Raw genomic sequence first — 25518 nt, 5'->3', positions numbered from 1 at the left:
GATGATCTGAGCTGACCTATAGCGTCATCTTTCACAAATTGGAAAATTAAGAAAGCTTGTCATATATGTCCTAATTTAACTGGAAACAGCTCATCTCCCCCACTACCACTATGTATTTTACTCAGACAGTGGCAACTAAGCTATTTAATAAAACGAATTGGCTGCGGACCGACTTTTCCGAACCTTTCCTCCCGACAGCTAAATGTCCCGAAGCCTCTGCACGTATGCAAGGACCCTCCACTCCACACACAGTCTTTGCTCCAGAGAACAGGCTACTCTGGCGAATGGTTCGAGATCACATATAACAGAACTGAATATAAAAGCATAGTATAACGTTACTCTAAAACAAAAAACGCCATCTCATTTCTTATGAGATTTTAGGATGACTGTGTGAATTGTCACATGTTTATCTCATGTGGTCTAAACTCAACAGCGTGCCTCACTAGGATAAAGACGTGCTTTGATTGAAACTGAACACAGGTAGACTATGCTTCAGTTTGTTAAAACCATCTGCTTCAAAACTCACTCATTGTACATAATTCAAAACAACACTGTTGGCTACTATGAAACTGTAGGCTACAACTCAAGAAGATCTAAATGTGTAAGAACCGACGCTGATGATGAGAAGCAGGTACGGAGAGTGAACATTTCATTAAGAACGGACATGGAACAGGACTGGAACAGCGTCAGAACAAGGTAACACACTGACAAACGACAATTAATGCAGAAGCGGGGGACAACCTCGGGAACAGACAGATATAGGTGAGTGAGTCCAGGTGAGTGTAATGAATCGCTGATACGCGTGACAAGGGGAGCAGGTGTGCGTAATGATGGTGGCAGGAGAGCGTAATGCAGGGCAACCTAGTGTGCCAGGGAGGTAGAGCGGGCGCAGGCGTGACATGAATGCATATCCCCATGAAAACTGATTGAGATCAAATGGTTGGTATACAAATGCTGCATAGATGTTACATAGGTAAGATTTGTGAGAAATCAGATGTGATGGAGATTTTTAGAAGGAAATTCAGACCATGGTTATGGATCAAAGTTGCTTTTACATACAGTGCATTTGGAAAGTATTAAGACCTCTTCCCTTTAAAGCCTTATTCTAAAATGTAATTTTTTAAAAATAAATCCTCATCAATCTGAACACAATACCCCATAATGACAAAGTGAAAATAGCTTTTTAAACTATTTTGGAAATGTATTAAAATAAAAATAAAGAGAAATACCTTATTAAGATAAGTATTCAGACCCTTGAGAATCAAATTTGAGATCAGGTGCATCCTGTTTCCATTGATCATCCTTAAGATGTTTCTAGAAATTGATTAGAGTCCACCTGTTGATTGGACATGATTTGGAAAGGCACACACCTGTATATATAAGGTTGACAGTGCATGTCAGAGTAAAAACCAAGCCATGAGGTCGAAGGAATTGTCCGTAGATCTCCAAGACAGGATTGTGTTGAGGCACAGATCTGGGGAAGGGTACCAAAAAGAATTCTGCAGCATTGAAGGTCCCCAAGAACACATTGGCCTCCATCATTCTTAAATGGTGAAGTTTGGAACCAGCAAGACTCTTCCTAGAGCTGGCCGCCCGGCCAAACTGAGCAATCGGGCAGAAGGGCCTTGGTCAGGGAGGTGAAAAATAACCCGATGATCACTCTGACAGTGGTTTCTCTGTGGAGATGGGAGAACCTTCCAGAAGGACAACCATCTCTGCAGCACTCCACAAATAAGGCTTTTGTGGTAGAGTGGCCAGACGGAAGCTACTCCTCAGTAAAAGGCACATAACAGCCCATTTGGTTTGATGAAACCAAGATTAAACTATTTGGCCTGAATGCCAAGCGTCACGTCTGGAGGAAACCTGGCACCATCCCTACGGTGAAGCATGGTGGTGGAAGCATCATGCCATGGGGATGTTTTTCAGCAGCAAGGACTGGTAGACTAGTCAGGATCGAGGGAAAGATGAATGGAGCAAAGTACAGAGATCCTTGGTGAAAACCTGCTCCAGAGACCTCAGGAACTCAGACTGGGGCCAAGGTTTCCTTTCTAGCATGACAATGACCCTAAGCACACAGCCAAGACAACACAGGAGTGGCTTCGGGACAAGTCTCTGAATGTCCTTGAGTGGCCCAGCCAGAGCCCAGACTTGATCCCGATCTAACATCTCTGGAGAGACCTGAAAATAGCTGTGCAGCGACACTCCCCATCCAACCTGACAGAGCTTGAGAGGATCTGCAGAGAAGAATGGGAGAAACTCCCCAAATGCAGGTGTGCCAAGCTTGTAGCGTCATACCCAAGAAGACTCAAGGCTGTAATCACTGCCAAAGGTGCTTCAACAATGTACTTAGTAAAGGGTCTGAATACTTATGTAAATGTGATATTTCATATATTTTTGGGGTAGGGGATACAATTTCAAAAAGCTGTTTTTGCTTTGTCGTTATGGGTTATTGTGTGTAGACTGATGAAGGGAAAAAACAATGTAATCCCTTTTAGAATAAGGCTGTAACGTAATAAAATGTGGACATAAAGGAAACTAGTTTTAACAAAAAGACACCACACCTATTATAAAATAGCTCACAGCAATGAACATGTAAATGCTCTTTTGTATGTGTGGGTCATTGTGTTACACAGACAAATTGCATTTAGTCTTGACACTTCAAAACCATTAGACCCTTACCATCCAGTGTGATAAAACAGAAGAACGGAACAGCAATAACACTCTGCCCTGCAGACCTATTTTAAAGAATTAACAATTTACTTGAGTGTGAGTCATACTGTATGACACCATGTATCAAACCACAATCCAAAAGCCTACGGTAAATCAAAGCGGACCAGGCACTAGCAAAAACATAACACTAATTTGATCAAGAGCTCATGGAGAGGAAGAACAACCTTTCCCTCTACCTCTCTTTGCCTTAGTACTCAATTCACCCAGAACAGCTTCAGCAAGTCAGACTTATGAGGTGCAGAATAGCCATGTTGTCATCAGTACAAAAAGCAATGGTTTTAAACAGTGTGGGCTGGTTTTAAACATTACGGATGTGTGTTTATCCAGAACAGTTGGGTTTGTAATGAATTCATATAGAAACCCCTTCAGGATAAAGACAGCTCTATTTCCCCTGTGCGAACTGTGTATCATTGCCCTGTCCTCAGTGTCTTGCCAACTCAAACATTTTAATGCCCCCTAAGTCTCACCAGGGCATATCATAATCTCCATTATCTGTGATCTGGCAGAGGGCTAAGCATGGTGAGTCAGACTATCATGATCCTGATGATGATAATGGGTTATCCCAATGTCCTCTCAAGCATCAGGTCAACAGCTGATTATCATTTTGGAAATATAGCATATCAGCTGATAAGAATGGCCCCATCGTAATTAAACAACAACACAACAACATCCCTTGCATAAATTACAGTGAATGGATCTCATCTGTCTTGGAGATCTGGAGAGAGAGACAAGGGGCGAGTGATGGTGCTTTTTTTCCAGGACATTTAAGACATGTCTCTCTCTTAAAGTTGCTTCAGTCATCTCTAGATTCACCAATCACCCCCTGGTCTAAAATGATCCCCTATAGAAAAACCTGGAATAATTTAGTCTGGGGTAAAGATAAGAATTATGGTCATATGCCACTGCTATTGCCTTTGTCTTCACTCCCAAGTTCATTCTTACTGTAACTACGCTCGCTGTGTGGTCTATCTACAATAAGAGCTATCCATTTACATTTTCTAGGGTTTCAACGGTTGGATGGCTTGCAATGTCTGACAGTCTTGTGTGTGTCCCCATGCACACGCTTTTGTGTGTGTGGGAGTATAGGTGTATGTGTGTAGGTGTGTGTCTGTGTGGGTGTGTAGGTGTGTATGTGTAGGTGTGTGAGTGTAGGTGTGCAGGTGTGTGTGTAGGTGAGTGCGTGTAAAGAGTGTAGATGTGTAGGTGTGTTGGTGTAGGTGTGTGTGTGAGCGTGTAGGTGTGTAGGTGTTCTGAGCGAGAAGTAAATATTCCAAACATAGTCCAGGACAGTTGTGAAATATGGATAGATCTCAAATTAATACAACCACTAGCATCAAAAAAACAGTTTTAAGTAATAAGCCTGATGCAACAGATGAGAACGTTTAGCTTAAACGTCGGCTATTTCTTCACATTATAAGCGCAGCAATGTGTACACGGGAGTAGGCTACAGTGCCTTGCAAAAGTATTCATCCCGCTTGCCGTTTTTTCTATTTTGTTGCATTATAACCTGTAATTTAAATTTTTCTTTGGATTTCATTTAATGGACATACACAAAATAGTCAAAATTGGTGAAGTGAAATGAAAAAAAGATATACAAACAAAAACAGAAAAGTGTGTGTGCATATGTATTCACCTCCCTTTACTATGAAGCCCCTAAATAAGATCTGGTGCAACCAATTACCTTCAGTTAAATCAAGTCCACCTGTGTGCAATCTAAGTGTCACATGATCTGTCACATGATCTCAGTATACAGTATATGCACATGTTCTGAAAGGCCCCAGAATCTGCAACACCACTAAGCAAGGGGCACCACCAAGCAAGCGGCTACATGAAGACCAAGGAGCTCTCCAAACAGGTCAGGGACAAAGTTGTGGAGAAGTACAGATCAGGATTGGGTTATAAAAAAATATTCAAAACTTTGACCATCCCACGGAGCACCATTAAATCCATTATAAAAAATGTGAAGAATATGGCACCACAACAAACCTGCCAAGCGAGGGCCGCCCACCAAAACTCACAGACCAGGCAAGGAGGGCATTAATCAGAGAGGCAACAAACAGACCGAAGATAACCCTGAAGGAGCTGCAAAACTCCCCAGCAGAGATTGGAGTATCTGTCCATAGGAACAATTTAAGCCGTACACTACACAGAGCTGGGCTTTACGGAAGAGCGTCCAGAAAAAAAACATTGCTTAAAGAATAAAATAAGCAAACATGTTTGTGTTTGCCAACAGGCATGTGGAAGACTTACCAAACATATGGAAGAAGGTACTCTGGTCTGATGAGACTAAAATTGAGCTTTTTTGGCCATGAAGGAAAATGCTATGTCTGGCGCAAACCCAACACCTCTCATCACCCTGAGAATACCATCCCCACAGTGAAGCTTGGTGGTGGCAGCATCATGCAGTGGGGTTGTTTTTCATCGGCAGGGACTGGGAAACTGGTCAGAATTGAAGGAATGATTGATGATGCTAAATACAAGGACATTTTTGAAGGAAACCTGTTTCAGTCTTACAGAGATTTGAGACTGGGACGGACGTTCACCTTCCAGCAGGAAAATTACACTAAGCATACTGCTAAAGCAACACTCGAGTGGTTTAAGGGGAAACATTTAAATGTCTTGGAATGGCCTAGTCAAATAGTGGAACCCATCCAACATGAAGGAGCTGGAGCAGTTTTGCCTTGAAGAATGGGCAAAGATCCCAGTGGCTAGATGTGCCAAGCTTATAGAGACATACCCCAAGAGACTTGTAAAAGGTGGCTCTACAAAGTATTGAGTGAAGTTTTCTGTTTTTTTGTCTTCTTTCTTGATTGTGTCACAATAAAAAATATTTTGCATCTTAAAACTGGTAGGCATGTTGGGTAAATCAAATTATACACACCCCCCAAAAATCTATTTTCATTCCAGGTTGTAGGGCAAATAAATAGGAAAAATGCCAAGGGGGTGAATACTTTCGCAAGTCACTGTTTAAGAGTGAATGTCCATTAGCAGGAAAACACCATTCTCAAAAGTGACCACAAATGCGATTATGCATGTAACGCTTTTATTATAACGGTGCATTTTTAGGTTAAACATTATCTTCCCCAAACTTGAAACTCACGCGCTGCATATATATGCCAGTTAGGCTCTACACCCGTTGTAAAGCGGATTAATGTGCTTCATTTTAAGAAGTTATTTGCCCACTTTAGTTGTGATACAAACCTTATCAAAACATATAGGCCTATGGGCTAGGCTACATGAGGTGTGTGACTATGATTAGAAAAAGTCGCTAAAAAAACGATGCACTTTATGATGCCTTAAGCTGAGCATCATTCACAAGTGATAATATATTATTCACAAGCGATAGGCTAATACTGTCACAAAATGTAATTTTGTCTTTACATATACTAAATAATATATGTGTGAAATTTGTTTTGATTTAGAATGGACCATTATCATACACCTGTCTCGAAACATGGGGCAGCGGGAAAAAAATACGTTATCTATGTGCTTAAATAGCGAATGGAGGACGCTTTTGGTTAACATGAGCTCATGGGCTCTCATGAAGTGTTTGATTAGATTTTAGAATACATTTGCATTGATGTCAGAGTGATTAGAGGGACAATAGAGTGCTGAGTACCAGGCAGTTAGCACATTTGGTAGGCTACTCATGACCATCAGCAGCTTTAGAGCTTGATGAAGCCTAATAACCGTGACTAAACGTTCACATGGAATTTTACTGCCATCATGACTCGTGACTGCCGGTATGGCGGTAATACGGTCACCGTAATAGACCTACATGTGTAAGAGTGTATGTAGGTTTGTGTGCGTAGTAGTGTAGGTGTATGTGTGATAGTGTAGGTGTGTGTGTAGTAGTGTAGGAGAGTGTAGGGGTGTATCTAAAAATCTAAGTCAAATCAAATCAAATTGTATTGGTCACATACACATAGTTAGCAAATGTTATTGCGAGTGTAGCGAAATGCTTGTGCAGCAATGTCTAACAAGTAATCTAACAATTCCACAACAACTACCTAATACACACAAATATACTTAAGTAAAGGAATGGAATAAGAAAATATACAAGGAAATATATGGATGAGAAATTACCGAGCGGCATAGGCAATATGCAATAGATGGTATAAAATACAGTATATATATATATGAGATGAGTAATGCAAGATATGTAAACATTATTAAAGTGTAATTATTAAAGTGGCTAGTGATCCATTTATTAAAGTGGCCAATGATTTGAGTCTGTATCTAGGCAGCAGCCTCTCTGTGTTAGTGATGGCTGTTTAACATTCTGATGGCCTTGAGATAGAAGCTATTTTTCAGTCTCTCTGTCCCAGATTTGATACACCTGTACTGACCTCGCCTTCTGGATGATAGCGGGTTGAACAGGCAGTGGCTCGGTTGGTTGTTGTCTTTGATTATCTTTTTGGCCTTCCTGTGACATTGGGTGCTGTAGGTGTCCTGGAGGGCAGGTAGTTTGCCCCCGGTGATGTGTTGCGCAGACCGCACCACCCTCTGGAGAGCCTTGCGGTTGTGGGTGGTGCAGTTGCTGTACCAGGTGGTGATTCAGCCCGACAGGATGCTCTCAATTGGGCACCTGTAAAAGTTTGTGAGGGTTTTAGGTAACAAGCCAAATTTCTTCAGCCCCGTTAGGTTGAAGACGTGCTGTTGCGCCTTCTTCAACACACTGTCTGTGCGGGTGAACCGTTTCAGTTTGTCCGTGATGTGTACGCCGAGGAACTTAAAACCTTCCACCTTCTCCACTGCTATCTCGTCGATGTGGATAGGGGTGTGCTCCCTCTGCTGCTTCCTGAAGTCCACGATCATCTCCTTTGTTTTGTTGACATTGAGTGAGAGGTTGTTTTCCTGACACCACACTCCGAGTGCCCTCACTTCCTCCCTATGTAGGTGTGTGTGTAGGAGTGTAGGTGTGTGTGTAGGAGTGTAGGTGTGTTTGTAAGAGTGTATGTGTGTGTAGTAGTGTAGTTGTGTGTGTTCGTGTAGGAGTGTGTGTAGGAGTGTAGGTGTGTGTGTTGTTGTGTGTGTAGGAGTGTAGGTGTGTGTCTAATATGTGCTCTTGTATAAATCCCTTTGCCTTTGCGTGGGTCATCAAGGCACATTTTCCTATGGTATTGACAGGATAAATTCACCAATGGTATTGACAGGATCATTTCCTCATGGTACTGACAGGATCTGGAGCAGTACGCTGGAGCCAGTCCCTAGGGAAGTATGTCAGAGGTTGTACTATAAGTATGAGCTTTTGTAATGAAACCCCCCTTGCTGTTCCTAGCCCAAGGCAACCTTCACAACCCTACTCTCCCTCCCAGCAGGGTGACTTCATTAAAACTCCTCACATGATTGACCTCATAAAACACTTGAGGTAAAATACCTTATCACACTAATGCTCTGGTCAAAAGTCCACAATCCCCCACAGAGAGTTAGGATGTCTTAGGAATGTGAAATTAGGAGACCCTTACTGGCCAGGCTGTAAAATTTGCCACCAAGAGGGCAATGAATTATGGATGCAAATGTATGTCTTTGATTTATGTAGATCCACTTGTTATAAGCCCTAATACATGATCTACCACAACTCTTGATAGCTGCTTTCATAAATACAGTGAATCCCTTTACATATAATGTTTTAACCTTTTGAGTGCTCACTTCTGTCAGAATAAAATCCTCTCCTTGTTTTAACTCTTTAGCGACACAACTATCATACAACTTTGTAATATCCCAGGCATTTGCGGTGCAATCAATCAGTACCAGTTCTAGTATAAATAACTTCATATGACACGGTTGTTTACTCTCTTGCTAGTGTGGCAGCCCAAGATAATGTTGGACCGCGGATTGTCCCGGGTTTGTGGCTGTCTAGATCCCTGCTGTTTGTTGTTTTCAATCTTCCCTGTGACCTGCCCTGTCTGGAACTGCAAGAAGTAACAATGTAACCTACGTTGCTAGCTACCATGACAAAGACCAAAGCTGGCGGGAGTACCGTTGAGGACAGTGGTGTTTCTCTATCACCGGTGAAGGATATTTTAAACAAAAAAAAAGAGACCTACAAGCAGTTGTTGCAACAACATGAAAATAGTTTCAAGTGTTTTGTCCAAATACTTGTGGATTCTACTAATAAAAGAATGGACAACCTATCCAGGACCTGAAGAACAGTTTGCCGTTTTCCCAGGATCAGCTCGATGAGTTGAAACAGGAGAACGGCAAGATGCCAACAATCTGTAAGATTGAGAGAGGACTCTCGAAGGACAATGAAGACATGGTTGTGGACGGAATTGCAGAATCTCCTCATGAGACCTGGACGGAGTCTGAGAACAAAGTGAAGGAAATGATCTCTGAGAAATTTAAGGAAGATTGAGGTGGAACACACCCACAGGACTGGAAAACCCACAACTGGCCCAGGTCATAGGTCCAGTCCGATAGTGGTCAAGTTCCTGAAGTTCATGAAAGAACTTGAGAGGAACGTATATCTTCCTCAACGAGGACTATCCTGAAGCTGTGCGCCAGAAGAGGAAAGAATTGATCCCAGCCATGAAAGCTGCCTGAGCGCGTGGGGACATTACTTACATCCGATATGACAGGCTCATTGTCCCCCCTCCCTCCTAGAAGCCTGGAGGGGATGAGAGATCCAAGCCTATGGGTTCGTAGCGTCAATCCAGCAGCGCAAACATGCACACACACACACACACACACACACACACACACACACACACACACACACACACACACACACACACACACACACACACACACACACACACACACACACACACACACACACACACACGCCAATTGATTAATGTACTGCTGAATGTATATTTTTTTCTCTTGTTTTGTTTGCTCTTTCTATCTCTATCTCTGATAAGCTACCCAGGAAAGGGCTGAAAATATCCCATATGAATATATGTAGACTTAGAAATAAGGTTCATGAAATAAATAACTTGCTAACATCAGATAACATTCATATATTAGCCATTTCTGAGACTCACTTAGATAATTAATTTGATGATACAGCAGTAGCAATACAAGGATATAACATCTATAGAAGAAAAATACATTCTTATGGGGGAGGTGTTACTGTACATATTCAGAGCCATATCCCTGTAATGCTTAGAGAAGATCTTATGTCAAGTGTTATTGAAGTGTTGTGGTTGCAGGTTCACTTGGCACATCTAAAGCCTTTTCTTTTGGGGTGTTGCTATAGGCCACCAAGTGCTAACAGTTAGTATCTAAATAGTATGTGTGACAGTGTATGTGATGTAAACAGAGAGGTATACTTTCTTGGGGACATGAATATTGACTGGTTTTCATCAAGCTGTCCACTCAAGAGGAAGCTTATTTACTGTAACCAGTGCCTGCAATCTGGTTCAGGTTAATAATCAACCTACCTGGGTGTTTACAAACACTATATGAACAAGATCATCCATCAATCAAATTTGTACTAATACCGTAGAACTTTGTTCTAAAGCTGTATCTGTACCAATTGGATGCAGTGATCACATTATAGTGGCTATATCCAGGAAAGCCAAAGTTCCAACAGCTGGGCTGAAAATATTGTATGAGATCATACAAAAGATTTTGTTGTGACTCTTATGTGGATGATGTTACAAATATTTGTTGGTCTGATGTGATTAATGAGGAGCATCCAGACGCTGCACTTGATGAATTTATGAAATTGCTTCTTCCAATTATTGATAAACATGCACCTGTTAAGAAACTGACTGTTAGAACTGTTAAGGCTCCATGGATTGATGAGGAATTGAGAAACTGTATGGTTGAAAGAGATGAGGCAAAATGAGTGACTGGTAATTCTGGCTGTATATCTGACTGAATTACTTACTGCAAATTGAGAATTTATGTGACTAAACTTAACAAAAAGAGGAAGCTGTATTATGAAGCCAAGAACAATGATATAAAGAATGATGGAAAAACACGTTGGAGTAGTTTAAATGAAATGATGGGCAGAAAGACAAATCCAACTCCATCTTTCATCCAATCAGATGGCTTATTATCAGATGGCCAATTATTTTCAATGATTATTTCATTGGCAAAGTGGGAAAACTTAGGCAGGAAATGCCAACAATGAGCAATTGTATTCATGTTTTTTTTTTTTTTTTTACGAAAGAAAAGCGTTGCAATTTTGATTTTTGTAAAGTTATTGATCAATAATTATTGTTATCTATCAATAATGACAAACCTCCTGGCATTGACAACTTAGATTGAAAGCTACTGAGAATGGTAGCTGACTCTATAGCCACTCCTATCTGGCATATTTTTAATCTGAGCCTAGAGGAAAGTCTTTGTCCTCAGGCCTGGAGGGAAGCCAAAGTAATTCTGCTACCCAGGATTGGTAAAGTGGGCTTTACTGGTTCTAACAGCAGACCTATAAGCTTGCTGCCAGCTCTTAGCAAAATGTTGGATAAAATGGTGTTTGATCAAACACAATGCTATTTCTCTGCAAACAAATTAACAACAGACTTTCAGCATGCTTATAGAGAATGGCATGCAACATGTACTGCACTGACACAAATGACTGATGATTGGTTGAAAGAAATTGATAATAAGAAGATTGTGGGAGCTGTACTGTTAGATTTCAGTGCAGCCTTTGATATTATTGACCATAACCTGTTGTTAAGAAAACATACAGTATGTGTTATGGATTTTCAAGTTCTGCCATATCGTGGATTCAGAGCTATCTATCAAATAGAACTCAAAGGGTTTTCTTTAATGGAAGCTTCTCTAATGTCAAACATGTAAAGTGTGGTGTACCGGAGGGCAGCTCTCTAGGCCCTCTACTCTTTTCTATTTTTACCAATGACCTGCCACTGGCATTGAACAATACATGTGTGTCCCATATACGCTGATGATTCAAAATATACATCAGCAGCCACAGCTAATGAAGTCACTGAAACCCTTAACAAAGAGTTGCAGTCTGTTTTGGAATGGGTGGCCAGTAATAAACTGGTCCTGAACAAATCTAAAACTAAGAGCATTGTATTTGGTACAAATCATTCCATAATTTCTTAAATTCTAGACCTCAGCTGAATCTGGTAATGAATGGTGTGGCTGTTGAAAAAGTTGAGGAGACTAAATTACTTGGTGTTACCTTAGATTGTTATCTGTCATGGTCAAAACATATAGATTCAATGGTTGTAAAGATGGGGAGAGGTCTGGCCGTAATAAAGAGATATTCTGCTTTTTTGACACCACACTCCAAAAAGCTACTTCTGCAGGCTCTTATTTTGTCTTATCTTGATTATTGTCGAGTCGTGTGGTCCAGTGCTGCAAGGAAAGACCTAGTTAAGCTGCAGCTGGCCCAGAACAGAGCGACACATTTTGCTCTTTAATTGTAATCAGAGGGCTAATATAAATACTGTGCAGCCAGTCTCTCTTGGCTAAGAGTTGAGGAGAGACTGACTGCATCACTTCTTGTTTTTATGAGAAACATTGTGTTAAAAAAATCCTAACTTGTTTGCATAGTCAACTTACACACAGCTCTGACACACACTTACCCCACCAGACATGCCACCAGGGGTCTTTTCACAGTCCCCAAATCCAAAACAAATTCAAGAAAGCGTACAGTATTATGTAGAGCCCTTATTGCATGGAACTTCCTTCCATCTCATTTTGCTCAAATGAACAGAACTTGGTTTAAAAAACAGATTAAGCAACACCTCTCCCCTACTCGACATAGATAGTATGTATGCATTGTATGCATATGTATGCATTGATATGTACAGTTGATATGTACAGTTTACATAAACTTAGGTTGGAGTCATAGAAACTCGTTTTTCAACCACTTCAAAAATTACTTGTAAACAAACTATAGTTTGGGCAAGTCGGTTAGGACATCTACTTTGTGCATGACACAATACATTTTTCCAACAATTGTTTACAGACAGATTATTTCACTTATAATTCACTGTATCACAATTCCAGTGGGTCAGAAGTTTACATACACTAAGTTGATTGTGCCTTTAAACAGCTTGGAAAATTCCAGAAAATTACGTCATGGCTTTAGAAGCTTCTGATAGGCTAATTTGAGTCAATTGGAGGTGTACCTGGCGATGTATTTCAAGGCCTACCTTCGAAATCAGTGCCTCTTTGCTTGACATCATGGGAAAAGCAATAGAAATCAACCAAGACCTCAGAAAAGAAGTTGGAGACCTCCACAAGTCTGTTCATCCTTGGGAGAAATTTCCAAATGACTGATGGTACCACTTTCATCTGTACAAACAATAGTGCGCAAGTATAAACACCATGGGACCACGCAGCCGTCATACCACTGGTGGTTGTGGAGGCTGCACCTGCTGGTGTGGTGGTTGTGGAGGCTGCACCTGCTGGTGTGGTGGTTGTGGAGGCTGCACCTCCTGGTGTGGTGGTTGTGGAGGCTGCACCTGCTGGTGTGGTGGTTGTGGAGGCTGCACCTGCTGGTGTGGTGGTTGTGGAGGCTGCACCTGCTGGTGTGGTGGTTGTGGAGGCTGCACCTGCTGGTGTGGTGGTTGTGGAGGCTGCACCTGCTGGTGTGGTGGTTGTGGAGGCTGCACCTGCTGTAATAGTTTTCAAGCCCTATTTGCTTATTTCCTTATACAGCTGACTGAGTGCGGTCTTAATGCCAGCATCTGTCCGTGGTGGTAAATAAACAGCCACGAAAAGTATAGCTGAAAACTCTCTAGGCAAGTAGTGTGGCTGCAATTTATCACAATATACTCCACTTCAGGCGAGCAAAATCTAGAGACTTCCTGAGATTTTGTGCACCAGCTGTTGTTTACAAATATGCGTAGACCGCCCCTTTCATCTTACGGGAGTGTGCTGTTCTATCTTGCCGGGAGTGTGCTGTTCTATCTTGCCGGTGCAGCGTGTGCAGCCAGTATCCCGCTAGCTGCAAATCCATGTCGTCATTTAGCCACAATTCCATGAAACATAGGTGCCTACAGGTTTTGATGTCCCGTTGGTAGGTTATTCGTGATCGTACCTCGTCTAGTTTATTGTCCAATGATTGCACTTTGGCGAGTAGTATTGACGGTAATGGCAGCTTTCCCACTAGCCTTTTTCGGGTCCTGACCAGGAATCCGACTCTTTGTCCTCTGTACCTGGGTTGCTTCCTCTTGCAAGTAATGTGGATGTCACCCCTGCCAGGTGTGTTTGGAGGATGTCTTCTGCGTCTTGTTTGTTGAAAAAAAAATCTTTGTCTAATCCGAGGTGAATGATCGCTGTCCTGATATCCAGAAGCTCTTTTTTGCCGTAAGAAACTGTTGCAGAAACGTTATGTACAAAATAAGTCACAAATAACGCAGAAAAAAAACACATAATAACACAATTGGTTGGGTTCCCGTAAAACTGCTGCCATTTCTTCTGGCGCCATTTTCATTTACACCAGCTCTGACAGGAGGAATGGGTCAAAATTCCCACACCGTATAGTGGGTAGCTTGTAGAAGGCTGCATGAAACATTTGACCCAAGTTTAACAATTTAAAGGCAATGCTACCAAATACTAATTGAGTGTATGTAAGCTTCTGACCCACTGGGAAATCATTCTCTCTACTATTATTCTGACATTTCACATTCTTAAAATAAAGTGGTGACCCTAACTGACCTAAAACAGGGAATTTTTACAAGGATTAAATGTCAGGAATTGTGAAAAACTGAGTTTAAATGTATTTGGCTAAGGTGTATGTAAACTTCAGACTTCAAAAAAAGTGTGCCTTTAAAAATATATATATATGAGGTTCTGTATTATGTTTAATGTTCTGTGTTATGTTTCATGTTCTGTGTGGACCCCAGGAAGAGTATCTGCTGCTTTTGCAACAGCTAATGGGGATCCTAAAAAAATACCAAAAATCTCTCTCTCTCTCTCACTTCATAAACAGCTTGGAATTATTATTTCTATGTTCACAAACACTGTTCACGACACAAACTGTTCACACGCCTCTTGTTGGTGGAGAGAATTTAGCAGGTTTAAAGCTTATTTCCTGCAATTCTACACATTTTGTCATTGGGCGCAAAGAAAATAACCCTTTTCACTAGGTTAGCCAAAGAGTGTACCCTAACCCTAACCCTAAACCTAATCCTAACCCCTTTCACTAGGTTAGCCAAACAGTGTGCTACAAAAGTAAGAAGAAAAGTCAGCCTTTACCTGTCGAGGAAATTGGATTACTTCACGGACATTGGGTGGAATTGTTTTCCTGTAACGGATTACAACCACCACGGAATCTTTTGGCTTCCGAAGAACATGAGGAAGAAAAACACATTTTCCGAGCCAAAATGCATGAATGATTAGCAGATCAACAGACGTACAGTATGTGCACATGGTCAAATGGTTCATTGTGGAAGAAGTGTTTTACTGGAAATCACTATCTATGTTGTCTTTTAGACATTTGCTATACCTATTTATAACTTTATATAAACTAAATATAGAAACTAACAGTAAACAATCTTGTGCTACTTATAAATCCTTAATTGCTAGAACAAAAGGTGCTTGAATGGAAATGTCACGTTTCATGCTTCAGGCCGATACAGATAGTTGACTCAAGACCAAATCCTTTATCTACAGGATGAGAAGATCAGCAGTTATCACAACTGATGTACGAGGTCATTGAACTGTTAGGCCATGAAATTAAATTAGCAACACACAAATGCACAGCAACAGTACCCATGCATGCATGCAACCAGTCAGTAACACACACACACAGAGAAAGGGTAAACAGCAAAGTGAAAGTGTTCTATTTTTGTCATCTGTTAGAAACCCTGTAATTATTACACCCTGTAGTATAACACCCTGTAGTATAACACCCTGTAACATAACACCCTGTAATTATGACACCCTGTAACATAACACCCTGTAATTATAACACCCTGTAATTATAACACCCTGTAGTATAACACCCTGTAGTATAACACCCTGTAGTATAACACCCTGTAACATAACACCCTGTAATTATAACACCCTGTAATTATAACACCCTGTAATTATAACACCCTGTAATTATAACACCCTGTAATTATAACACCCTGTAATATAACACCCTGTAAGTATAACACTCTGTAGTATAACACCCTGTAGTATAACACCCTGTAATTATAACACCCTGTAAGTATAACACTCTGTAATATAACACCCTGTAGTATAACACCCTGTAATTATAACACCCTGTAATATAACACCCTGTAAGTATAACACCCTGTAATTATAACACCCTGTAATTATAACACCCTGTAATTATAACACCCTGTAACATAACACCCTGTAATTATAACACCCTGTAATTATAACACCCTGTAATTATAACACCCTGTAACATAACACCCTGTAATTATAACACCCTGTAATTATAACACCATGTAATATAACACCCTGTAAGTATAACACCCTGTAACATAACACCCTGTAATTATAACACCCTGTAAGTATAACACCCTGTAGTATAACACCATGTAGTATAACACCCTGTAACATAACACCCTGTAATATAACACCCTGTAGTATAACACTCTGTAATATAACACCCTGTAGTATAACACTCTGTAATATAACACCCTGTAATATAACACCCTGTAGTATAACACTCTGTAATATAACACCCTGTAGTATAACACTCTGTAACATAACACCCTGTAATTATAACACCCTGTAGTATAACACCCTGTAACATAACACCCTGTAATATAACACCCTGTAATATAACACCCTGTAACATAACACCCTGTAATTATAACACCCTGTAGTATAACACCCTGTAACACAACACCCTGTAACATAACACCCTGTAACATAACAGGGTGTTATATTCCATCAGTTTTTTAAGCATTCTGTGCTGAGTTGAGTTCATTCCTTTCCTTGAGTTTTGAGGTTTCAAATTTGGGGTGACTTATGGTGAGAATGACCCATAATGATCAGAGCACTGCCTGGGAGGAGGACAGTTCAACAGAAGCTTCACTTGATAAGATTGACCCTAACAGAGGAGAGCAGCAGGCCGGTCAAACTGAGGCTCTAACACTGTAGTCTCCCACCACCAGGATGCCTTCCAGGACCACGGAGAGCAACACAGTTACTGTCTGACGGGAGACATTCAACTACGGATGATGATGCCTTCAATCCCAGCTAGTTAGTTTATGCTGGCTAGCTGACAACAACAGCAGCATGGCGCTAGTTAAAACTTGTAAAAGAAAGTGATGTTTTATTTCGATGGATGAGGGAGAAATAATATTGGTCACCATCTGGATGTCACCGTGACATGACAATTAGTTAACGTAACAACAAGCCGGTGCAAAATAAATGTGAATGACCAGTACAGCGGTGTTATAACCAGGCAGATGTAGGCTGTCACGTGTTGCCGGCAGTAGCTATCGTGGCCAATTTGTTCCATCCCACTTGATTATATTTTGGATAGTAGGATAGCAGCATACACAATAAAAAAATAAATAATATTGGTCCTCATCTGGGTGTCAGCGCGATACAGTCTACTGCTCAATGGGGAGAGTTTCAGCGCGATACAGTCTACTGCTCAATGGGGAGAGTTTCACCGCGATACAGTCTACTGCTCAATGGGGAGAGTTTCAGCGCGATACAGTCTACTGCTCAATGGGGAGAGTTTCAGCGCGATACAGTCTACTGCTCAATGGGGAGAGTTTCACCGTGATACAGTCTACTGCTCAATGGGGAGAGTTTCACCGTGATACAGTCTACTGCTCAATGGGGAGAGTTTCACCGTGATATAGTCTACTGCTCAATGGGGAGAGTTTCACCGCGATACAGTCTACTGCTCAATGGGGAGAGTTTCACCGCGATACAGTCTACTGCTCAATGGGGAGAGTTTCACCGTGATATAGTCTACTGCTCAATGGGGAGAGTTTCACCGTGATACAGTCTACTGCTCAATGGAGAGAGTTTCACCGCGATACAGTCTACTGCTCAATGGGGAGAGTTTTCACCGTGATACAGTCTACTGCTCAATGGGGAGAGTTTCACCGTGATACAGTCTACTGCTCAATGGGGAGAGTTTCACCGTGATACAGTCTACTGCTCAATGGGGAGAGTTTCACCGTGATACAGTCTACTGCTCAATGGGGAGAGTTTCACCGTGATACAGTCTACTGCTCAATGGGGAGAGTTTCACCGTGATACAGTCTACTGCTCAATGGGGAGAGTTTCAGCGCGATACAGTCTACTGCTCAATGGGGAGAGTTTCAGCGCGATACAGTCTACTGCTCAATGGGGAGAGTTTCACCGCGATACAGTCTACTGCTCAATGGGGAGAGTTTCAGCGCGATACAGTCTACTGCTCAATGGGGAGAGTTTCACCGTGATACAGTCTACTGCTCAATGGGGAGAGTTTCAGCGCGATACAGTCTACTGCTCAATGGGGAGAGTTTCACCGTGATACAGTCTACTGCTCAATGGGGAGAGTTTCACCGTGATACAGTCTACTGCTCAATGGGGAGAGTTTCAGCGCGATACAGTCTACTGCTCAATGGGGAGAGTTTCAGCGCGATACAGTCTACTGCTCAATGGGGAGAGTTTCAGCGCGATACAGTCTACTGCTCAATGGGGAGAGTTTCACCGGGATACAGTCTACTGCTCAATGGGGAGAGTTTCAGCGCGATACAGTCTACTGCTCAATGGGGAGAGTTTCACCGCGATACAGTCTACTGCTCAATGGGGAGAGTTTCACCGTGATACAGTCTACTGCTCAATGGGGAGAGTTTCACCGTGATATAGTCTACTGCTCAATGGGGAGAGTTTCACCGTGATACAGTCTACTGCTCAATGGGGAGAGTTTCACCGCGATACAGTCTACTGCTCAATGGGGAGAGTTTTCACCGTGATACAGTCTACTGCTCAATGGGGAGAGTTTCACCGTGATACAGTCTACTGCTCAATGGGGAGAGTTTCACCGTGATACAGTCTACTGCTCAATGGGGAGAGTTTCAGCGCGATACAGTCTACTGCTCAATGGGGAGAGTTTCAGCGCGATACAGTCTACTGCTCAATGGGGAGAGTTTCAGCGCGATACAGTCTACTGCTCAATGGGGAGAGTTTCACCGCGATACAGTCTACTGCTCAATGGGGAGAGTTTCAGCGCGATACAGTCTACTGCTCAATGGGGAGAGTTTCACCGCGATACAGTCTACTGCTCAATGGGGAGAGTTTCACCGTGATACAGTCTACTGCTCAATGGGGAGAGTTTCACCGTGATATAGTCTACTGCTCAATGGGGAGAGTTTCACCGTGATACAGTCTACTGCTCAATGGGGAGAGTTTCACCGCGATACAGTCTACTGCTCAATGGGGAGAGTTTTCACCGTGATACAGTCTACTGCTCAATGGGGAGAGTTTTCACCGTGATACAGTCTACTGCTCAATGGGGAGAGTTTCACCGTGATACAGTCTACTGCTCAATGGGGAGAGTTTCACCGTGATACAGTCTACTGCTCAATGGGGAGAGTTTCACCGTGATACAGTCTACTGCTCAATGGGGAGAGTTTCACCGTGATACAGTCTACTGCTCAATGGGGAGAGTTTCACCGTGATACAGTCTACTGCTCAATGGGGAGAGTTTCACCGTGATACAGTCTACTGCTCAATGGGGAGAGTTTCACCGCGATACAGTCTACTGCTCAATGGGGAGAGTTTCACCGCGATACAGTCTACTGCTCAATGGGGAGAGTTTCACCGCGATACAGTCTACTGCTCAATGGGGAGAGTTTCACCGCGATACAGTCTACTGCTCAATGGGGAGAGTTTCACCGCGATACAGTCTACTGCTCAATGGGGAGAGTTTCACCGTGATACAGTCTACTGCTCAATGGGGAGAGTTTCACCGTGATACAGTCTACTGCTCAATGGGGAGAGTTTCACCGTGATACAGTCTTCTGCTCAATGGGGAGAGTTTCACCGTGATACAGTCTACTGCTCAATGGGGAGAGTTTCACCGTGATACAGTCTACTGCTCAATGGGGAGAGTTTCACCGTGATACAGTCTAATGCTCAATGGGGAGAGTTTCACCGTGATACAGTCTAATGCTCAATGGGGAGAGTTTCACCGTGATACAGTCTACTGCTCAATGGGGAGAGTTTCACCGTGATACAGTCTACTGCTCAATGGGGAGAGTTTCACCGTGATATAGTCTACTGCTCAAGAGAGGGAAGTAGCTACAGTGGGGCAAAAAGGTATTTAGTCAGCCACCAATTGTGCAAGTTCTCCCATTTAAAAAGATGAGAGGCCTGTAATTTTACACTTCAACTATGACAGACAAAATGAGAAAAAAAATCCAGAAAATCACATTGTAGGATTTTTAATGAATTTATTTGCAAATTATGGTGGAAAATAAGTATTTGGTCACCTACAAACAAGCAAGATTTCTGGCTCTCACAGACCGGTAACTTCTTCTTTAAGAGGCTCCTCTGTCCTCCACTTGTTACCTGTATTAATGGCACCTGTTTGAACTTGTTATCAGTATAAAAGACACCTGTCCACAACCTCGAACAGTCACACTCCAAACTCCACTATGGCCAAGACCAAAGAGCTGTCAAAGGACACCAGAAACAAAATTGTAGACCTGCACCAGGCTGGGAAGACTGAATCTGCAATAGGTAAGCAGCTTGGTTTGAAGAAATCAACTGTGGGAGCAATTATTAGGAAATGGAAGACATACAAGACCACTGATAATCTCCCTCGATCTGGGGCTCCACGCAAGATCTCACCCCGTGGGGTCAAAATGATCACAAGAACGGTGAGCAAAAATCCCAGAACCACACGGGGGGACCTAGTGAATGACCTGCAGAGAGCTGGGACCAAAGTAACAAAGCCTACCATCAGCAAGGGCATTGAAGATGAAACGTGGCTGGGTCTTTCAGCATGACAATGATCCCAAACACACCGCCCGGGCAACGAAGGAGTGGCTTCGTAAGAAGCATTTCAAGGTCCTGGAGTGGCCTAGCCAGTCTCCAGATCTCAACCCCATAGAACATTTTTGGAGGGAGTTGAAAGTCCGTGTTGCCCAGCAACAGCCCCAAAACATCACTGCTCTAGAGGAGATCTGCATGGAGGAATGGGCCAAAATACCAGCAACAGTGTGTGAAAACCTTGTGAAGACTTACAGAAAACGTTTGACCTCTGTCATTGCCAACAAAGGCTATATAACAAAGTATTGAGAAACTTTTGTTATTGACCAAATACTTATTTTCCACCATCATTGCAAATAAATTCATTAAAAATCCTACAATGTGATTTTCTGGATTTTGTTTTCTCATTTTGTCTGTCATAGTTGAAGTGTACCTATGATGGAAATTACAGGCCTCTCTCATTTTTTTAAGTGGGAGAACTTGCACAATTGGTGGCTGACTAAATACTTTTTTGCCCCACTGTAGATAGTGTAGTCAATATCAGGCCAGTAAGGAGAGGGAAGTAGCTAGATAGTGTACCCAATATCAGGCCAGTAAAGAGAGGAAAGTAGCTAGATAGTGTAGCCAATCTCAGGCCAAGGTGACAGCTAAAGCACATGTATTGTACTGATTTCCACCCAAAATATACAACTATGGCATTAACGTCTACATTTTTGTAAAAAAAATATAATAATACAATTACTCCGATAACAATTGAATGATTCTGAACACTCTCCCAAGTTTCAAATTCTCTCTGAAGTTTCTACTTTTTAGCTACAAGCCTTAGCTAGCTATCTGGGAAGGGCTCATCAGGACGACTGACTGAACTAGCTAGCTGGGAAGGGCTCATCAAGACGACTGACTGAACTAGCTAGCTGTGAAGGGCTCAATAAGACGACTGACTGAACGAGCTAGCTGTGAAGGGCTCAATAAGACGACTGACTGAACTAGCTAGCTGGGAAGGGCTCATCAAGACGACTGACTGAACTAGCTAGCTGTGAAGGGCTCATCAAGACGACTGACTGAACTAGCTAGCTGTGAAGGGCTCAATAAGACGACTGACTGAACTAGCTAGCTGGGAAGGGCTCATCAAGACGACTGACTGAACTAGCTAGCTGGGAAGGGCTCATCAAGACGACTGACTGAACTAGCTAGCTGGGAAGGGCTCATCAAGACGACTGACTTAACTAGCTAGCTAGGAAGGGCTCATCAAGACGACTGACTGAACGAGCTAGCTGTGAAGGGCTCATCAAGACGACTGACTTAACTAGCTAGCTAGGAAGGGCTCATCAAGACGACTGACTGAACGAGCTAGCTGTGAAGGGCTCATCAAGACGACTGACTGAACTAGCTAGCTGTGAAGGGCTCATCAAGACGACTGACTGAACTAGCTAGCTGGGAAGGGCTCGTCAAGACGACTGACTGAACTAGCAAGATGGGAAGGGTTCATCAGTGTGACTGACTGAACTAGCTAGCTGGGAAGGGTTCATCAGTGTGACTGACTGAACTAGCAAGATGGGAAGGGTTCATCAGGATGACTGACTGAACTAGCTAGCTGGGAAGGGTTCATCAGGATGACTGACTGAACTAGCTAGCTGGGAAGGGTTCATCAGGATGACTGACTGAACTAGCTAGCTGGGAAGGGCTCATCAGTGTGACTGACTGAACTAGCTAGCTGGGAAGGGTTCATCAGGATGATTGACTGAACTAGCTAGCTGGGAAGGGATCATCAGGATGACTGACTGAAGCAAATCCGTTCAACTCCACTTGACTCTTGCTGCGTGACAGCCATCATCAATTTGGGCACTAGGCGAGTCCGTATAGCTTCTCCCAGCCAGCCGTCGTTCCCAAGCCAATTCCCCAGCCAATTGCGTACACGTGTTGTTCATCAGCCAATCGCACACACAGACGAAGGAGTCGCTAGCAAAAGAGTTTGCTTATGCTGCAGCCTTCGCTGTAAAATATATCGCGTTGAGGCGGTGCTTCCACTGCCACTTACCACATTACTGTAGGTGGAGAAAGGAGGAAGGGTGCCACGTCACAGATTAAACAGGTGCCAGGCACAAACATTAGCAGCAAAGCCCAATACACAGCAGTATTTGCCTTAACGTTAAACAAGGTTATAATGCATTCAATAATGCCATTTAGACAACAACTCCCTGTTTGAAACAAGGTTTTAAAGAATTGCACAGAAACAGTAAAGGGATTTAAAACTCCAGTGCTACCAAATCAATATCAGAGATTGATTACTAATTGAATTGCATTTATTTATCAAGTTTGAAATAAGCTATGAATTATTAATTGATATTATTTCTACTGAATACTGAACCTTTTCTGTTGACAACTCTTTGGTGACATCTGTCATATTGTACAGCAGTATTTTCCAACTCCAGTCCTCAAGTACCCCAACAGTACACATTTTTGCTGTAGCAAGGACTTGATGATGGAGTAAAATCAGGTGTGTTTGTTCGAGCCACAACAAAAAGATGTGCTGTTGGGGTACTTGAAGCCTGAAGTTGGAAAATACTGCTGTACAGTTAACTGTTTAGATGAGGCTCTTTCATACTGTACTCTATGCTGTTTAGATGAGGTTCTGGCATACTGTACACTATACTGTTTAGATGAGGGAATATACAGTAGTGTTCAGAACTGTATCATTCCACTTCAAAATGATCAATTTTATCCTCTGTTCAAAGCTAATTCTGACCTCTAGTGTCAGCGGAGACATTCTAACACCGAATGTAGCCTACATACAGTATTTGCGCTTGACAAGCATGGTATGCTGCATGTGCTTCTCTGGCAGCATAGCCGTCCAGTCGAATTGGGTTCACATCACAGGTAGTAGGTATAACGCACATGTATTGTGCCCTAGTGCGGTCCCTAAAATAACCCGTAGCCTACAACAACAAAAAATCGCCTATGTAACCCGATACAGTGCTGCGTTTTCGCATGGGCTTCACAAATCCCGAGGTAGAAAAGTGCTGTTGAAAACTTAAATTAAAATATAGGCTCACAGATCCGTTAATACAGAACAATGTGCATTAATAACAATGTGAGAAAGATGGATCTATGCGACACATGTCATGTACATTCAAAATGGCATGTTCCACAACATGTCTCCCAAGAACATGAAGTGTAGGATATTCATTGATCTGAACAATCGATAAGTCGTCCACAAATACACGAATAATCAGTTTGAATACACTGCAATTGTAGAGACAAAGGCACGTTATGGAAAACCGCTCTGAAGATTGTGTGACTGAGTAGTCAATCATACAGTATGTTGGGAGCGGAGGACGTGGCATTTTTTCAATTTCTGCTGATTTAGGATTGCCAGAAGAAAAAAACGACCATACAAACTTAGATAACAGAACCAACTCTCTTTTTACAATATATGTTGTAGTTTTGTCAAGTTACTTACAGTGACTGGCCGCTAGCGCAGTACTGAGGACGCCGAGCACGGTGAGATTGAAGGCAATGGCCAGAGATGACATTTCCACCTTGCTCGCCACAGATATCCAGGCTTCTGTATATCCTCAGTCTTTGAGTGAAAATAACTCCGATGGTGCCTCGGTGCAGCGTGGTATAATTCCAGCTGCTTCGACTTTACCTCTTAACTACAGAACCATCAAGAGGCAGGTCTGCCAGCGCGCGCACAACATCCTTTCCTAGTACGCTTACTCTGCTGCTGCTGCTGCCAATGCTCCGTCACATCGGTGCGTCTCTCTCTTTTTCCTTTTCTCTCTCGCTCGCTCTCTAGCTCTTTCTCATAAAAGCCTTTAATCAATTAGAGTTTATTTTTGCACATTCTGCACGATTTAGCAATGGTATAGCAAGATTGACATATTTTGCATTAGTTATTACAGTTTTTGAAGGTTGCAAAATATTTCAGAGGGACTGGGAAGGAGTGAGGGAATGGGGAGAGAGAGAGACTGGGTAGGGGAGAGGGAGTGGGGAGGGGAAAGGGACTGGGGAGTGGAGAGGGAGTGAGGAGGGGAAGGGACTGGGGAGGGGAGAGGGACTGGGGAGGGGGCCAGGGAGTGGGGAGGAGAGAGGGACTGTGGAGGGGACAGGGGCGGGGGACTCTTCTTAACCAGAAACAACAATACCATGCACTCACTAGCGGTCAAAAGGTGTTTGGTGCTCCAAAGATACAATATGGTATTCTGTGGAGTGGAATTACAGTACAATTCGAAATTAAGCAATTTATTCCACACCAACATTTCCCCACAATGCACCATCATTTACAGTATGCTAGAGTAAAACATTTCAGAGTATTTTACTGTTGCTAATAACCCAAAATACTGTAAAAATAACAGTTTTCCATTGCAGTGAATAACAAGCTGCTAGCAGGCCTGGCACAAATGAATACTTCATACTTCAAAACTACGTCTACCAACTTGTTTGGCTTAATATTGCAGTTTCTCTCAAGATAATGTGCCAAAGGCTGTGTGTTTTACATGTTCAGACTGCATAGACTACAGAGACACTACAAAGAAACAGGCATTTTCCCTTCTCTCCCTTTATTTACTTCTACCCTCAGTGATTGCCCACAGGCGGTCACCAAATTACCACAGCGGTGAATAACATCCTGTGTTGCAGTGATTACTGTCTCTATTATCGTATCTAGAAACAGATTTCCTTTTTGGATGATAATGGACAACAATATTGGGATCTATGGGCAAAGACTGTTTACGACATGGTAGGTAGGGTGATATAAGCTCAGAGTCATTCATTTCAAGGTAACACATTGTGAAGAAAATACCTTCAACACAACAGGTCTTTTCACACACACACACACACACACACACACACACACACACACACACACACACACACACACACACACACACACACACACACACACACACACACACACACACACACACACACACACACACACCT

General features: G+C 42.5%; 1 protein-coding gene across 1 annotated transcript in view; it reads right to left on the bottom strand.

Annotated features, from left to right (window-relative positions):
• Nucleotides 1-24543, bottom strand: part of LOC129816672 (contactin-associated protein-like 5) — a 161655-nt gene extending 137112 nt beyond the window's left edge. The window contains exon 1 of the mRNA XM_055871434.1: nucleotides 24035-24543. Coding sequence (XP_055727409.1) covers nucleotides 24035-24107 — 73 coding nt within the window. The 5' untranslated portion in view covers nucleotides 24108-24543. The remainder of the gene's footprint in view (nucleotides 1-24034) is intronic.
• Between the last annotated feature and the right edge of the window lie 975 nt (nucleotides 24544-25518).

Source organism: Salvelinus fontinalis, chromosome 19 (genome assembly GCF_029448725.1).
Source record: "Salvelinus fontinalis isolate EN_2023a chromosome 19, ASM2944872v1, whole genome shotgun sequence".
NCBI classification, from domain to species: domain Eukaryota; kingdom Metazoa; phylum Chordata; class Actinopteri; order Salmoniformes; family Salmonidae; genus Salvelinus; species Salvelinus fontinalis.
This window is presented reverse-complemented; position numbering and strand designations above follow the sequence as displayed.